The 18,604-nt window shown below is 39.7% G+C and overlaps 1 protein-coding gene across 4 annotated transcripts in view; it reads left to right on the top strand.

Annotated features, from left to right (window-relative positions):
* LOC128886091 (A disintegrin and metalloproteinase with thrombospondin motifs 9-like) overlaps positions 1-18,604 on the top strand; it is a 127,887-nt gene that overhangs the window by 92,459 nt on the left and 16,824 nt on the right. For all 4 annotated transcript variants that reach the window (XM_054140656.1, XM_054140655.1, XM_054140654.1 and 1 more), the window contains exons 8-11: positions 5,300-5,495; positions 6,266-6,473; positions 17,537-17,751; positions 18,138-18,290. In XM_054140656.1, coding sequence (XP_053996631.1) covers positions 5,300-5,495; positions 6,266-6,473; positions 17,537-17,751; positions 18,138-18,290 — 772 coding nt within the window. The remainder of the gene's footprint in view (positions 1-5,299; positions 5,496-6,265; positions 6,474-17,536; positions 17,752-18,137; positions 18,291-18,604) is intronic.

The following is an 18,604-nucleotide window of genomic DNA, read 5'->3' on the forward strand; positions in this document are numbered from 1 at the left end:
CAATTGGCTGGAAAGATCTTGAGTGATTGGTAGTCGCGACGTCAGACATTCTTTTGGCGGATATTTATGTTCAGAGTCACGTGGGTAGAAAAATAGAGTATTTTTTGGGAAGGAATTCCAAGGAAATGAAATGCAAGTTTGGTGTTTGCTTTTTACTCGACGCTCATAGTGGGAATTTTACGTGACGTGTGTCGAATGTATTCTAGAATCATTATAATAATATTGTTATTTCATTTTGCGTACGTGCATATATCTTTTTGTTATGTTTAGCGTGTATTTATTACATTAATTTATAACAAAAATGCATAAATCCACAGTCTATTTATAATGTTCTTTTATGTCTACTTTCCAGTCAATCCAACTACCAAGATAAAATATACGTTGAATATATTCCAGAATTATTATAATAAAATTGTCATTTCACTTTGCACAAGTGTACATACCTTTTTGGTATATTTAGCGTGTATTTATTATGTTAATTTATAACAAAAATGCATAAGATCCATAGTGTATTTATAATGTCCTTTTATGTCAAGACAAAATATATGTTGCATATATTTAAAAATTATTATAATAATATCGTCATATCAGTTTGCATAAGTGCGCACATCTTTTAGTTATATTTAACATATGGTTATTATATTAATTCATGCCATAAACGCATAAAATCCACACTACGTTCCTGAAGCCCTCAGACTTCTTCCTCAAGCCTCCCCCAATGAAACTCTTCTCAATCTTACCGCCATTATCATCATAAAAAAAGATCCTCGGGTAGTTTCTCGTGAACTATCAGTCTTCAGTCGTTCGCACAGGTCGGTGGACGTTTTCCATGCAAATCTAGCCGGGTCGAGGCGAAGAATTCCTCGCTAGCGTCAATTAAATCCTCCCGCCGTTCCCTCGAACCTGAATACCGTCTGCGATCGCGATTACGTCTGCCGCGATTTATTCCCCGGTTTCCGCGAATGTTAACCGGCTAGCTGACGTTAGAGTCCCCGTAGAACGCGTGACAATAACGCGGATAAAAGCTGCACGGCAGCCACGGCTCCCATGGTCCCGGCAAAGGGAAACAGCGTGCAACTGAAGTCACGAACGGACGACAAATAGGCTGAACGCACCCGCAACTTCCATTATCTTGCTACTCGAGAGACGTTTGCACCGAGAGCGGAATAATGCCGCGACGCGTGGGCGACGCGCAACGAACATAGATAATCGTAGACGAAACCCGATGTTAGACGCCGTTCTAAGCTCCGAGAACTAGTTTCTTTCTTGGATCCGTGTTTCGAGCGGGTTCGAGTCATTTTGGGGAGGGTGGAAAAATAGTGGAAAGTTAGTGGAAAGTTTGTCGTCTGGTATTTTGCAGTGGAGACGATCTTTATGGAGCTGACAAAGCTTGAGGAGGCAACAAAAAGTGTTTGAGGGTTGAATGACAGAGATGGGAAGTTTGGTGGTGAAATAAGATTGTGTACGAATTGCAGGGTTATTGCCAAAACAATTATTGTCAAAGCAATTAGTGTCAAAGCATAGATTTGTTGAGAAGATGGCAATATAGGCAGGCTTTGTTTCAAGCGCGATTAGTCGTTTAAATAAACTCCTATTTTGAAAAATTCTGTGAAAATTTGGCACAGAGGAAAGGTAGCCACCAAGTAACTATAAAAAATGACTCAGTAGTCCAAATGTAAGTAAAAGCTGAAAGACCGGACGTCAATCTAACACTAAATTTCGTTCTGGCTCGGAGAGTCTTAGCAACCCATGCATCGAAGTCTCCAGCCCCGCGTCTGTACTATCCAGCTTCCTAGAGTGACAAAAGCCGCTCGATAATCAACTAGTCAAGAAATTGAAGCCATTAAAGAGCCCCAAGAGGCTCACACATCGCAAACATTCAATTTTAGAGATTTAAACAATAAATAAAAACAATTTATCAAAATATCTCGAACGTCTCGCTTTTCATGCGTCCTCTTAAACTCGAGCCTCAAACCCTGCCTTAATCGCTAGGTAATCGAGCACTCCGACTGAGTGATACTTAGTCAGATGTATTAAGTGATTAAAGTACCTTTCGCGCGAGACAGATAGAAGGAAATACTCTTCGACGATCGGTAATGCGATACTAATGATACTCTAATTATTCGAATTGCGATAGTCTTGAAGATAGAAATTGCGCGTTCGAGATTCTCCAAACTATGGTCGCGAAGCGACATGCCCGTAATCTCCTGTGGGGGATAATAATGGCAATTACAGCTGGTAATAAAGCTATAATTACGATTGCATGAAAGTGCATTCCTGCGGGGACCTACCGCAATGCAGAAGGGTGCAACGCAGTCTTTCCTTCGTTTAGGACTGCGGTGCACGTGTGTGGTGGATGATACTGATTGATTTTCGATATTCTCTTTAGACTTGTTTAGCGGTGATTCGTGTCGTATTATCGGTAAAGTACTAGTTATTATTTAGTTGAAGTGATGATTGATACTTTATATAACATTTAGAGACTTTATTATAGAAACTTTCCATGCATATTGTTATCCCTGCTGAGTGTGTAACCTCGAATTTGTTATAATATTCATTCAATATTTATTTATCTCCCTATTATAGCCATTATGTTATCGAAATTAATTTTCATTCCATTGCCAGTGACATCAAATAAGTCTATTATTCCAGAAATGGCCTTTGAAATTACTAATTTTTCACTAACAACTTGAGCCTTTCTATTTGTCAAACGTATCTAATACTCATATAATTTCTAAACTAAATCGAATCGGAAGCTGTCTAATGCAGCTAAATTAAAAAAAAAAGCTCTCGTTCGTTTCAAAGTGCTCTATTGAAATCATCGTTCAAGGTTTCAGTGGAAGTGCACGATTTGCAAATGGAACAGATAAAGATTTCAGGCAACGAAAGGCTCGCGTTGCACGATCACGAGCAGTAGACACTGCTGTTTATCGATATCGCAATCTTCACGCGGGGATCCATCAAGCGTGCACCGACACACACACGCACGACCGCGATCAGATGAATGCTTAATCGATGCAGGCTAATCGATTTAACGAAATCATTAAGCAACCGTTCAGCCGTGATTCATCAGCGCGCGTGAGATTAGCGACAGGCAGTTTGGAGTATTTTAAATTTTTGGAGGATTCTGGAGGGCCATCTCGAGATCGCTATCATCTTGAACGTTTTCCTTATGAATATCGATAATACTAAAATATTAAACAGTGTGCAATAATGAATACAATAATGAATAAAATATTAACAGTATTGTTTACTGTATTGAAGGATTAATTAAAATGGTGATCGAATATTTAGTTATACTACAGAAACAAGCTGCAAGTATTAATCTAATGTAAATATCCCAGCATGCTCCTATCTAAAAAAGAAAAGAATAAAAGTGTGCAGCAATAAAAATTTATTTAAAAATTAATTAAATATAATATTTAGTTATACTACAAAAACGAGAATCACCTATTAACCTAACTTAAATATCCTAGCACATTTCCATTTAAAAATATCGAATATCTGCTGTAGCAATAAAAATTTATTTAAAAATTCCATAAAATTTAATTCAAGTAGAATCTTGTATCCTATAGTTACGAAAGGATAACGTGGACACCCTTTACGCGTAAAAAACGCGAGGAAAATCGATCGAACGTCAAAAGATTGGACAGCTGTGCATGAAAGGCGCGAAGGACATCAAGATGAATCGTGGAACGCAGAGCCGTCAGAACGTATCGATTTCTCTCAAAGTGTCAACTGCGCATTCAATTAGACGGGTATAATCGTTGCCTCGATTCCACCAGGATACTTACAGCCATATCGAGAACAGTTGTGCTTTGTTTTTGCTCGATCCAAACTGGCTCCGTATGTGGCGCCAGACAAAGACATTTTTGTCCTCTACTTTTCCATTTCGTCCACGCTTCGAGGTTTAAATAGAGTGTAAAAATTCCAATTCCTTAGAGACTAGACATTCTGAACCGTGAACCAGTTTACATGATTACGTGATAAGTATATTTAGGTTCGCTCACTTGATTAGGAGATGGAGCTAGTATGATAGTTATAGTTTAAGAAAGAAAGATGTGGAAAGAAATTATTTAGGATTTTAATGTTTCTAGTCGAGGGTTTCTAGTGATACAAGACTTTCAAAAGCGTGAAGATATTAAAAAGAAGTGAGTCCGATGAGTTTCAAAGCTTTATAGATTTTTGAATCGTTCAAGGCAATCGAAAGAATCGAGTCTTTCATGACTTTCAAACTTTTCTTGACTGCCAAGGCTTTCGAGATTTCTAAGACCTCCTAGACATTCAAAATAAATAAACCTTTTATGTCTTCCAAGAATTTCAAGTCTATCGCTACTTTTAATTATTTCCAATCATCTCTTCTTCAAATTTCTCAAATTTGCACATCTTCGACATTTTTCAAAACCTATAAAACAATCAGAGGATCAATTCTTTCACAGGACTGAAAAATTTCTATAAATTACGATATATATCTCTTTATTAAGTCACACTGTTACCCTCTCCTGTCTTTTTTCTACCTCTATTATCTCGTAACGAGCCATAATCTGCCTCAGCTGGGAGAATCACCATTAGAAAAATGAACGAACGCCGCACTGTACAATGTAACCATTGTCGACACATTTTTCCATTTATCCATTTAATCTCGGGAAAGTGGACTCCCGCTCCGTGGATTTCGCTCGATCAATTTAAACGCACGTTCCTCCGCCTCGGGAATGATTAATAGTTTACGTCCGTGACGCGACGGAAGTCACTTTTCAGACAGATCGAGCAGAACGCCGGTTTGCGTGGATGACTTCATTTCAGGCTGACGATGATCCAGATTTTCCGGATAGATTCATTCAGAAATCCTTCGATTACCGACTCACCAAGTCCCTATAGTTACGGTGCCATCATCGACTCTAATCTGATGATGATACTTCCTGTCCCAGAAATGAGAATGTTACATTCAATTTATTACAAATTCTAGAATTGAATTTTACTTTTTATTTTTAATCCTATTTATTTAGTATTTTATACAAACTACTATATACTTATACTTTCTTTATTTTATTATACATTTATTTTCAAACACAAAATGACATCCTTTGACGTCATCAAATCTCTATCCTTCGATTCCATGTATACTCCCACGATTATTTGTTAATTTATTCAGTCTGGAGAATCAGAAAGATCGGAGTCTCATAGTGGTACCTGTGACTCGCTTGCATTATTTTTAATATATTATTAAAAACACCTATATTGGAGATTTTCTGTTTTAGATGACACTAATCGAACCGTGTATTACTTTCTTTCTGCGCAGATGACGACACCCCAACTCCTATTTCAGACGACACGTCTGGCAATGAAGTTTACGTTGGCGGTAGATCTCGCGAGCGCAGATCATTGACTGAAAAAACGGCCCTGGATCATTCCCAAAGCGACGAGGAATACGAGCAGTTCAGGGAACAGAGGGAACGACATCAGCATTTCTTGCAAAACGACAACAGATACGAGAGGTGATAGTAATCTTCCAGCCTACAAAAATATTTTCTAAAATGTTCGCTCTTCGAGATCTTATCGAGATCGTTAATAATGCTCAAGGCTCGAAACCACCTTAAATTATACTTGTTAAAATTCTATACACACTTTTATTATTTGGAACTAAAGCATAGCTTGTCCAATTTTTATTTAAACACTCTAGAAAATAATAAGGTAATCAGCTGTTTAAGACTTCCAAAGCTTTTAGATTATTTAAAGAAAAATCAGGAAGCTTTTTAAGAGGGAGAGGTATATTAAGAATCGTAGTTTTATTAAATTCTACAATCTCTAAAATTTCAGAATATACAAAGGAAAAGCAGAAAGATTTTTAATAGGAAAGGTGTATTAAAAATCTCAATTCTATTAATCTCTAACAATTAACTCTAGTAACAGCCAGTCCTCTACCATGTGACTATAAAATTCCTGTAACATTCTACAGAAATTCTTATTAACATTTTAGTACAAAAATTACCCAAACTACCATTCAAACTGTATACTTTCAATCCACCCATCAAGCACTCACAACAGCCATTCTTTATCGCCTCAAAAAAAAAACAACAATTCCCAAATATCAGGATCCTTTCGGGCTGAAAGGTGTTCCTGGTTAAAAGTAAGAATAAATCAGGTGGTCTTGCGCTCGCGAACGGCATTGTTCCGAAAAGGGCAGTGGCGAGCGTGTAGGCATGAAACGAGAGGATCATAATTCACGAGTGTCAAAGACTAAGAGCGGCCTGTTTAAAAATTGCAGATACTACTCCGTGGACCGCAGACGAAATGACGTCAGCGAGGAGTACACCCAGGACTCGAAAATGGAATCGGATCCCTTCGTGACCTGGAGACCACGTCGAGCCTTGCCACGTGAATATTTCATAGAGATCATGGTGGTGGCCGATGACAAAATGGAGAAGTACCACGGCAAAGCTTTATTCAGCTACATCTTGGTCCTGATGAGCATGGTAAGGTTCATGAATTCATTGAGACCCAAATTTGAATTTCCTTATCCATTCGTAGACACTTTAAGCTGCACATGCTCTGCGAGCATTAGCTTCCTCGTCGATTAGGTTAGCAAGAGATTATAGAAAGCCTGTTTTAAATGGAAATAAAAGAAAGTGGTAGAGGAAAGAAAAATATGAGCTGTAGGGTAGAATATTTCAAGTGAAATTTTTGGACAAGCATGTCCGATCCATGTAAGAACTGAATTCTTGACACAGAGTACGAAGTATTTTCTAAATCCCTTGAAAGACTCTTGGAATTTGCCTATTTAAATGAAAATTGCTAAGAACGTTTCAAGAATTCAGAGGACCTTTGATAAGGCAAAGGTAAAGCGTGCCACTCGCAACACACCCAGTATAGAAGCATGGTATTTATTACACAGCATAGGTCCGGCATTCGTTAAGCAAAAACAAAAGAAAAAAGGACAAAGCTCGACGATCCGTGTGGGTGTATCACTTTGTCCGAGCATGGTTTCGGTGAATGAAAAGAGAAGATCGTAGATACGAAGCGAGCAGGATTAAAAGAACTGAGGATCCTCGAAACAGCGGCGTCTGTGTTCGTAGGATGATCGATCTTGTAATGCCAGCGGGATCTGTCGCGAGCATTAAATATTATGCAAATTCGCCTTCTCGCGTTCCTAGTTAATTTCGGATATCGAAAATGTAGTAGAGGCTTCGCGAGTCGTCTCCCGCGGCGACTACCTGCGGCACTGATTTAATTACTGCCAAAAAATCATCCCTGCGAAGTACAGTTCTTTCGGTTATCTGATAATAAATAGAAAGCAACGTTGCGTGATTTAGTGGTGATCAATTCTTTAGGCACTGTTTTATTTTTGGCAATATCGAATGTGATTTGATTTATGCTGTGTCCAACACGAGTGGGGGGAATTGTACTTGTGTCGCTGTAGGGTTGTTGTGTGTTTGTTTTGGACGGTTTGTGAATCAATAATCCAAACTCTGCAGGTTCACTTGTTTGGTCGTTTTATTCAATCTTGAGAAGACATTTGGTGTGATGTTGTTATTGGAGTGGCTGATGATTGATAACTGACGATGTTTGACGATATTTGACGATGCTTGACGACGTTTGGACACGATTAACAGAGTTTGATGGCGTTTGAGCACGATTGACGATGAATGTCAAGTCTTGGTCACGATTAACAGAGCTTGGTGGTGCTTATGCATGATTGGTGAGGACTGACAATCTTTCACGACACTTGATGACACCGAAGAACATTGTTTGACCACTATTGACGATACTTGGCGACGATTGGTTATCTTTGATGATGTTTGTCGATGATTGACGACGACTATCAGTCTGTCAACATATATGTTTGACAATACTTGGGCACAATTGACGATGAGTGACAACGCTTGGCCACGATTGACAATGATCAACGGGGTTTGACGATATTTCTCCATATATCGAGCAACGTTTTCTCTCAGATATCAATTCCCTTCTCCCCAAAATAGTAATTAAACCTGACTCCAAAAGACCTCAAATCCATCCGGATCCCCCAAGAATAGTTTCCTTTCGTTTTCGGCGCGAAAGTCGTTAATCATTTCTAATTAGCGCCGTATATATCCAAATTTTACGGTCTAAATTTCAGCAGCCCGCAGAGATTAAAGAGGCCCGCGTTGACATAATGGACGTCCCCAAGGAATATAATCTGTCGACAGCGCGTTTCCTTCGCAGCCCTCGCCTAAGATAACCACCGCGCGGATTCCGTCGCGGGCATTTAGAAACAGTATATTCCGAGATCATAAATTTCAGCGGCGACTGCTCCTGCGTAGCCGCCAGCGGCGCACAATTCATCGTCGAAAGAATAGAAAGTACAACTTGCACCTTGAGGATTATAAATCGTGCCGCGCCGATACGATCTCATGCTACCTAACTACCTTTAACGCGACGTTGACATTTCAGTGCTCGAATTCAATTCCACGGGGATCGTGGATCATAAAGTCCCGCGAAACGAAATAGAACCGAGGCCCCAATTGCGGAATTAACGCTTATGGTCGCCTAACGGCGCGGCGTAGGTTGCTGCCAGACGCATTGTTGTCGGAATCTCCGCCGTTGTAAATTACAGGCGACAAAAGATTGACCAACTTTCCGTGTAACAGTTCCGCAGAGTCGGGGCGAGACGATTGTAGTAGGTTTCGAGCGACACACCCTCGCGATTCGCGAGCTGGGAGGTTAATGGCTGGTACAGGCGGATAATTGGACTGGTTTGGTGTGGTCTGGGTTAAGTTTGTACAAAAGGAGATGAAAGTTGAGAAGTTTGGTGAGAGGGACGTGAGCATGTGCACTGTTAACACGTTGACTGTCAGAAAAATTTGAAAAATTCTACTGTGATCAAATTTTGTTTAGAGACTATTGGAAACTATGTATTAGGTGTACCGGAAAGTTCTGTCTGTTTTTAGAATAAAACCAAATAATAAATTTCTCATAGCTTGAATAAATTTGATTGAATAATATAATTTTTATCATTATTTATGACATCTTGCCAGCGTGATTGCAATTTGTATATCATTTTTGACGAATATGCGCATACTCGTTGAAACTTGTTGCAACCGTAATGAACAGAACTTTCCGGTAGACCTAATACATAATCAAACATTTACTATGATATTTATTTCTGTATCGTCATAGAAATTCTAGTATTCCAAAAATATGAGTTTTATGTAATTTTATGTATAATTTATTATACAGAGTACGCCTGACTAGTGCTGATCAAATTGAGGCAAACATGGACAAAGAGATAGAATAAAATTATTATAGAAAAATGTAATAAGAAATTCAGTCTGAAATGTGCACATTTGCATTTAATATCTAGCCAGAGGAATGTAAACACACTTAGGTGCAGTAAACATTTTTGGTTTCAAATGGCCTGTCAAACTTGTTGATGCTGTTTCTAGGTCACCAAGAGCTAATCCTTGAATATTTGCTGACATATTTAAATTCCAGCATCTTATTAACACCCTACATCCCTTATCTCGTGGAATTATAATCACTACATCCCCAGAATTATCTCAGCTTTATCCAATCTCTTCTATATCTCATTTTCTGCACCAACTACACAAGAAACAAAGACACCTCGAGACATTTTCAGTTCAGAGTGATCTACCACGTCGCAAATGTCGTCTATATTACAAGTGATAGACCCTCTACATACTTTAATACATATGAATTCCTTCGTTCTACCGTCGTCCTACATTTTCACGCATTCCAACCGATCAAATTAGACCCAGCTCCTCCGGACACTTTTGATCCCGACGCTCGAGAATCACGCGAATCTAGCGTACTCCCCCAGCGAAACGGATTACCTTTCCGTCGTCTATTTTCCTGGGTCTGCTAGGCGCCGCTTGCAGAACCAGACGTGGCATAAATTACAGCTCACGTTTCGCTGGTGGGAAAAGTGTACCGGGTGGTGCTCGAAGCCCCCATTTAGCGGGACACGTCCCACGTGCTCGCGAAACGTTACGCTCTGTTTCGAGATTCTGGACGATCGTTATGTAATCGATCATCCAACAATGTACGGGAACACGGTGTATCGATCCCCGGAGCCGTGTAAAGCGATGTTCGATTCGAATGCAAATTCCAATTTCTGTTGCGAGCTGATCGAATGCAAATGAGCTGGGTTGGTCGTGTTTCGCGGGATTTGCGCGTTAGCAGGAATTGAAATAGCCAACGGACCGTTAATCGCCCATGCGACACTATCTGGGCTGCGCGATCGATCCAGTATCTGTGATCGAGTTTCAGACATTGATATGTTTGCAAAGACGGGAATTTTAATTTGATCGGAGAGATTTATTCCTGTGTTTGTGCATGGGGTTGATGACCATTGAGGTTTAACGGTGCTTGCTGAAGGGTTCTTGATTTATTATGAAAGTTTCAAGAGAGAGGGGGTAAATAATTGTAAATTAAAATTAAAGATATGACGTCAGCAACTCTCAGCAAAACTATAGGATAAATTGTATGTGAGATAGATATTTGATAAAACTAATATTCTATTTAATATATAGTAAAGCTTTCTGCAGGAGGTCTCAGAAAAAAATAATCCACATAAATTAGGAGTTTAAGATGGTCAATAACTCTCAGCAAAATTATATTATAAATTCTATGTAAGCTATACACTTGATAAAAACAATATTCCATTTATTACATAGTGAAGCTTTCTACAGGAGATCTGAGAAAAAAATAATCTTCAGAAATTAAGGGTTTAAGATTGTCAATAACTCTCAGCAAAATTATATTATAAATTCTATGTAAGCTATACACTTGATAAAAATAATATTCCATTTATTATATAGTGAAGCTTTCTACAGGAGATCTGAGAAAAAAATAATCCTCGGAAATAAGGGCTTTAAGATGGTATCAAGAAATGGTATCATCATACATTATTAATGTACATAATGCAATCAGAGGCTATCTTTAATATCGTATGATCTCCAATAAATCCCCAAAAGTTAATAATTCTCGAGAGCTCCCTGATTGGTTGTTTTGGCCTGCGAAATGAAGCATAAAAATAAAGAATAATTGGTCTAGATTCCACCCTCGTCGAAATCTGGGCCAGTTAAAGACGGAAGAGTTAAAGACGGCAAGGAAATCCGATCGTCCCCAGATAAATGAATGATTCATGTAATTTGACGGTTAGCCTCGTCATTGTCAACCAGGTCATTACCATCCAGTCGGTTGCACATCCCACGCGAATCGGACCACACCTCAGAAGAGGGCAACATCCCACGGAGCGTCCGGGACTCACTTTCACGTGCCCACGCCCGTCATTCATCCGACGATTCAATCAGCTTTCCTGGCTATCGATCATCCTTTGATATTCATGACATTTTTACGTATCGATGAAATCTAATTTGACGTCGCGTCGAGCGCTATTTGATAAGTTGACTGGCCGTCGTACAAGACGTCTTTCTGAGAGATATCCAGGCTCTTTTCTGGTCACCTGTGTAATTTATTGTACAGGGTACACCTGGCTGTTCGATTGCTGATCAAATTTAGGCAACTATGGACAGAAAGCTATAAAAGGAAAAAATTATTTTATGTAAAACAAAATTATGTAGTAAAAAATTTAGTTTGAAATGTGTACTTTTTGAATTGAATTAGAAGATGACAAATTCCCAAGCATTTCATTTAGGATTTCTATGATACACAATACTTGAATAATTCCTTTTTTTTATATTCTCGATCTTTCTTCATTATCTTCACTACTTGAAGAGTAGCCAAGGAATAATCAAATCTTATTAGTTGAAAAGTATAATTTCTATAATATACAATATTTAAACAATTCTTATTCTTCCACTTTCTTTACTATTTAAAGAGTAGCCTGAGAATAAACAAATCTTACTAATTAAAGTCTCTTACAAATAAAATCCATAGTAACACGTCATCTTCAAACCATTTCCCAGCCTGCAAACAATCCATAATAAACCCGCGCCCCCCCCCCCCCAAATTAACAGGAAATGAATCCATAAGAGCAGGCCAGCTCCAATCAGGCTGTCGTCGAGGTTCGAGCATCGATTGACATTTCCACGCTCTCTATCGACTTGTGCCGACTTTTTACGCTCCTAGATAACCAAGCGAGAGGGTCGACAGTGCATCAGGCATAAATTTCACTCGAACTCGGTCAATCGTTGGACGTCGTCGAGCGCACATGGCGATCCCTCTCGATTGGCCTGGTGCACGCTGGCGATGATGCGGTTCGGTAGCTGTCGTAATCTTATCAGTCGGTCGTAACGAGGCTGAAAGCTGTAAAACGTAATGGGGCTTCGAGATTAACCGCTTAAGTGATTCTTCAGGGTGGAATCTGACCGATGTAACACGAACTGGGGGAATCCCGCTCGCGGTTCGGCCCTTCTAAGCTAGAAAGGTTTATCTCAGGGTTTTGTTAGATATTAGGCGCCTTCTGAAATTTGAAACAGGACAGCTTTCAAGATTTCGAGTCTTCTTGGGGAAATCTTGAGAATTTTAATCTAAATTTGTACTAATGGAATGAGAATGGTGTGGCACTAGATTTATGCTAGGTTGTTGTCTATTTATTGAGATAGAAAGATCGATTGGAAAATAATATATATGTAGTAAGTATTAACAAATGGGAAAAGGGCTTGGCATTGTGTCAAAATTCAATTCAAGGTGTATGTAGTGAATTCTTGAGGATTTTAATCTAAATTTGTACTAATGGAATGAAAATGGTGTGGCACTAGATTTATGCTAGGTTGTTGTTTATTTATTGAGATAGAAAGATCGATTGGAAAATAATATATATTTAGTAAGTATTAACAAATGGGAAAAGGACTTGGCATTGTCTCAGAATTCAATTCAAGGCGTACGTAGGGAAAGCTTGTGGACTTTAAGCTGAATTAGTACTAGTGGACGAGTTTAAACGCTGCGACAAGAGATTTATGTTAGGTTGTTTTCCTTTTATCATGATACAACTAATTGGAGGGCAACGTACAGACTAAATAGTAATCTATGGTATATGGAGTTGACATTGCATATAAAAATTCAAGATGTGGAAAGATCAACTATTTTATATCAGTCATTCTCAAAAATTCTTTACAACTCCTCGCAGTAGCACTTTGAAACAGGATAGTTAGCTTTCTCTTCACACATAATAATTGGGCAAAAATATTCTATAAAATGTCAAAATCAACATTTTTTAAATTCTTAATAATATCAGATAAAAGTGCCTCATTTTTAGCGAGACCAAATCCCAGGCTTCAAATTTGTTAACAAAAAGAAACAATGACTCTTCCTGCCGCGAAAGCCACTAATTTAATTGATGGGAATCCATCATGGCCGACGTGTCTGTCGCGTCAGAAGTTCGCGACAGTTTACTAACGCAGACGCGTGACGAACGAAAGGTGGGCAACCGGGAAGAGCTGTCGGTGACGACGTTAATAAACATGGATTTTTGCCGTCGTTGTAACCCATTTAACCATACCCGTAAAGTGTGGGACAGGATCGCCGTGCCTCGAGCTCAGCGACGTCTCTTATGGATGACCACCTCCATGGAAATGAAAAACTCGTCTCTTTGCCAGGGTCTGACATTGCGATCGCCTGGTGACACGATTGAATTGCCGGCGTTTCTCGGTCGATCCCTCTAACCGGTCCAGTGGGACTTCTCCTGGGACCTTTTTTTACGATTTTATACGACCAGTTGATCGATCTCGCAAAAAGCAGCTCGGGGAAATGGGATAAGTCGTTTTAGAAACAAGAATACTCGAAACGAAATTACACGGAGCTTGTAAACTAGTCGATTACGTTTGTATCTGATCAGTCTTGAGCTCTGAGGTTAGGTCTGAGCTCCAGAGGATTTCAAGTCCTCCAGTTTCGAAGAGGGATGGAGAACTTCAATATTCAATGTCGCTGAAATTGTTTGAGCTGGGAGGATGATCATTCGCATCTCCAGTCAAATAAAAATAAAAATTCGAACAATGAAAAACATTTCACAATGGATAAATGAATATATAACTGTTGGATCAAATCGTAGTTAGTAATGGATTATTACAAACTGATTTTCCTTGTTGTCAATCATATTCCAAGTTACATCCAAAAAGTATATACCACAACCCTAAATAATGAAATAATCCTATTCTGCTTTAATTTCCGATTCCAAGCTGATATCCTCCACACTTGTCCCACACTAAAATGCTAGAGTATCTCCATTTTCTTCAAGAATCTCGAGAATTCCCCATCGCGACCAGATGAACGCGCGTTTATCCGCGACGTTGGCCTGTTGCGAATCGTGCCGCGTGGTCCGAAGTGCAAGCGTGCGTTTAATCAATCAATTACGGACAAATAGCCGTTCTGCGCGGGCGAATCTGTTGCAACCACTCTATTCCCCGGAGCGAACTGTTGGGGAAACGTGCCCGAGTGACACATCAGCCCGACGTACGAAGCGTTGCTCCAATTGAATGCATTAGGGCCGCTTCGTTTCATCTAATAAAGCTGCCCCGACATGCCTCGCGACTCGTTGTTCACGGTTAATCGCACCGAACGAAGATTTCCTGGCGTTTGCGCCAGTCGAGGAATGTTATTCTGTTTTCCTGAAGAGTTTGCGCTTGGGTATGTTAACACGAGAGCGTTTAGAGTACGTTTTGGAGTGGATATAGTAGAGATTCTCTTGGTGAAGGCTTGTGACAAGGGATGGAGAGGTGAATAGGTTCTTCAGGTAACCTGAGATGACCTTAAGAAGCTTGGCTAGGCAATTGCAGTGTAGTTATGAAAGTGTTTGAAAGGATGGAGCGAGGATGGATGTAATGCAGTGACTGGTGAGGAATATGGGTTCAGTTCTTCGAGGATTTGATATAGAAATCAGGAACATGCCACTTCTGGAGGCTTGCGAAGAGCCTACTGACACTAGGTTCTTTCGAATGATAGAAATGTTAACATCTGGACACCTTGACCATGGAAAAACTCGGACTTCAAGTCCTATCCAACCTTACTACCTTCTTTCAGGGGCTAGCTATTCAGACAATTCTTCAAAAGAATCTTCCTCAGCAATAGACTGGGATAATTAATCATTCATGATTAATGTAAATATACAAAAATATACAAGGATGTGTACAAACACATAGATATGTTAAATATAAAAAATATGATACTTTGATTCACTTCTCTGTTCTTCATCTGTCTATACAGTCAGTTCCATATATATTCGTACCCTATACGCCTACCGAAGAAATTATATTAAATAAAATGATAAGTTTGATGTTACCAAATAAATTTTCTGTAATAAATATGTACGTAAATAAATTCTGCGTGTGTATGTATCTACAATGAAAAATTTATTTAGAAAAAACCAAACTTGTCATTTAGACAAATTTCTTTGATAACCGCAGAGGGTACGAATATTTATAGTACTGGCTATACAAAAATATGAATTTGCATAAACATCTACAGTCCATCAATATCTCCAAACCAACCAGTGAATCTACTTCTAGCCTCCGTCAATCTCGACTATTATCTCCAACATAATTAAAAATGAATACCTGGAAAGAGCTCGCGATACGCCATAGAGTTCCTTGACCAGTCCCATAAAGTCTCTATCGCTCCCTGTGAGCTGGGTCGAGGTTTACGGCGGACAGTGTACGTCTATGGACCCCACAAGTTGTCAGTTGCGTTCAATCTCCGTTTCGCGGCATTAACGAACGCATATTCGTCAGACGCAAAGCGGTTAATAAGCGCGGACAATGATTTTTACAAACGGACTCGATTGCATCTTAATGAAGCGTCGAGGATGCGCCGCGAGAAAGGAGAGGCTGAAGAAGAAAAGCACACGGGGTGATGGCTGGGGACGGACGAATAAGAAGATAGCCGTGCATAAACAATGCGAGACACAGTGGACTCTTAATTAGTGGCGTGTCTCGCATCCCAAAAAGCCCTCGAACGATCGCTGCGGAACGAATCCATTGGGCTGGCGTATAAACCATGGCGGATGCGCCCGCTACTTCGTCACTTTTTCATTATAAAGGCTGCGGAGAAAAAAAACCACATCAAAAGAGAGTTGAGTTGCAGAATTTAACTCTTCCTTGGACCAATTTGTTTATTTTTGGATAAAAAAGGCATTTGAGCTTAAACTTGGTTTATTTAAGTGCATAACTGTCGCTTTAGTTATTGCAATAAATTCATACTTTACAATGTAGTAATTATTTCCATTATTCCTAGCATTACTTTGCCTTGTAAACTCTTTAATTTTGAGCTTCTATAGTCAGAAACCAACCCTTAGTTATCGTACCACAACTCAATATATTACATGTACGTTAATCTTGTCTTTGGTGCCTCAAGCTCGGATACCTCGAGGTCGCTAAACTCGTACTGTAGCTGCACAATCGCATGCTACAGCCCCTGAGGGCTAAGAAAAGACAGTGAAAGTGTCTATTAATATTACCGAAGTACATCCTAAACAATTCTGTTCTACGTCTATTAATTCTGCCTTACGACACCTTCAACAGTCCTTAAACGTGAGCCCTGTCTCACGTTTTGTATTCATACTGGGACCACCTGTGGTGTCATTATTACATGTCAGGCTATGACATTCGTTCCATCATGCACTAGTTTCGATACTTATAGTAGAATGTTTCAACAAACAAAGGATATTCTACATCTGTCACACGTTCTGACAACTTCCTCTATAATTTAAAACTCTAATTGCATTACTGTAAACGACAATAACTGAGTTATTGCAAAGCTTATGATATTCCATCCTGTACTTTTCAATGCTTATATAGCAGAATATCTCAGCAGAGGATATTCTACAATTATCATACATTCTGACAACTTCCACCATAATTCAGAACTGCACTTGTGTTATTGCAAATAGCTACACGCCTTCCAGTCATCAACTCTTCGCCTCCCCTTTAGGGTTACCATTATCCAACCAGCGCGTTGTTAGGTAATTGACAGTGTTTGCGCTCCCGATCGGTTATTTACGGGCCGTTATCGCGTGTAGAAAGTTAAAAGAAGCTGCAGCGCGGTTTCGCACTCAATAGGTGCAAGCTGTTCTTTATCTCGTTTCACAGCGAATGTATAAATTAGAAACTTCGCTGGCGGTTATGTTAGAAGAAAATCGCTTTTTTTTATGTTGACTTGTTGCAATCGCATGTCATATCGCCAGGTTTTCTGCCTCTTTGTACCATGAATAATAATTTGTTATACATAGTAAATGAAGTATACGAATCACGAGGATATCTACATGCGATACGTGCTGACTTATGACACAAAATCGTTGATTTCGTCAATTACTTCTTTTTACACGACGAGATAAGAACAACGACATTGAAGGTTTTGAATACAGCGTCTTAACGCTCCAATTATGTAACCCAGACGCTACAACTCGCTTTCGATGCTAGGTTAATAAGCGCGTATAGGTGTGCCTCGCGTTTGCAAGAAACGTTTACGTCTCGTTATCCTCCATACATTAATTTCCATTTGGTTTCTTCATTTCTTTCCTTCTCCCACTTTTCAGCGTATAGAAGAGTCCTCGAGAGGAACATAACGCGTGCGATTCTTCCAGGTGTCGCGGCTCTACAAGGACCAGTCCATTGGTAACCCTGTGAGCATCTCCGTGATGAAAATCGTGAGGACCAACGAAATATTCGCGCCTAGGCACAACGGAAGGGAAGGAATCGCGGCGTCAGACATGCTGAAGGGGTTCTGCAAATGGCAGAAGCACAACAACCCTGATGAACCGTCCCCAGAGCATCACGACGCTGCTCTCCTTTTAACGAGGTACGTAAAGCCTGGCGACTTGATGGGGAATCCGCTAGGGAGTAGTTTCAGCACGAATGATCAAATGTGAAAGTGGAGGTATTTATATAAAATTGAAGACATCCTTGAAACTGCATGATGGCACTTCGAATCTAAGCCAGAGCTAACCCAGCATCTATACTAAATTGTCTAAGCATGAATTCCCATCTGAAGAAGAGTATGTATTCGTATAAAATTGCAGAGAGTCTTGGAACTGCCTGATAACACCTAAGACCTAATCTAGATCTAATCCAGACCTCCGTTTTAAATTGTAGTAACAAGTTATAAGTTTATATGTGCTCCTCGTGCTTTTGAAATAACGCAGATGATTTTATTTGGTGGTTTGCAAAGCAACGAAATATTTTCAGGGAAAATCTGTGCCACAATCCCGACGAAATGCGCTGCGACACTTTGGGTCTGGCCGAGCTGGGACGTATGTGTTCTCCAGGGTCCTCCTGCGCCATCGTTCAGGACAATGGGCTGGCTGCTGCATTCACGATTGCTCACGAGATTGGTCACGTGTGAGTAGGACTGGAGTAATCAAACTGTCGTAAATAAGTGCCTATTTCGGTTGAGAATTAGTACGCAAGGTGGTCCAAGCGACTGACACCAGCTGGACCACTCTATAAATATAGTGGGCCATGGGGAACATACTAGGGACGCTTCTTTTTCGTCCATAAGACCACCTTGAACGAATGTTCTCATATTTTTATATTACTTACACTCGTGTCATCTTTTCTCCACGCTTGGATCATTTATAAGCGTAGATAGAACTGATTTCAGACTGCAATATGTAGTTGGACTTCTGTTCTTGAATTAATGCTCTGAATTAAAA

Source organism: Hylaeus anthracinus, unplaced genomic scaffold, assembly GCF_026225885.1.
Source record: "Hylaeus anthracinus isolate JK02 unplaced genomic scaffold, UHH_iyHylAnth1.0_haploid 11982, whole genome shotgun sequence".
NCBI lineage: Eukaryota > Metazoa > Arthropoda > Insecta > Hymenoptera > Colletidae > Hylaeus > Hylaeus anthracinus.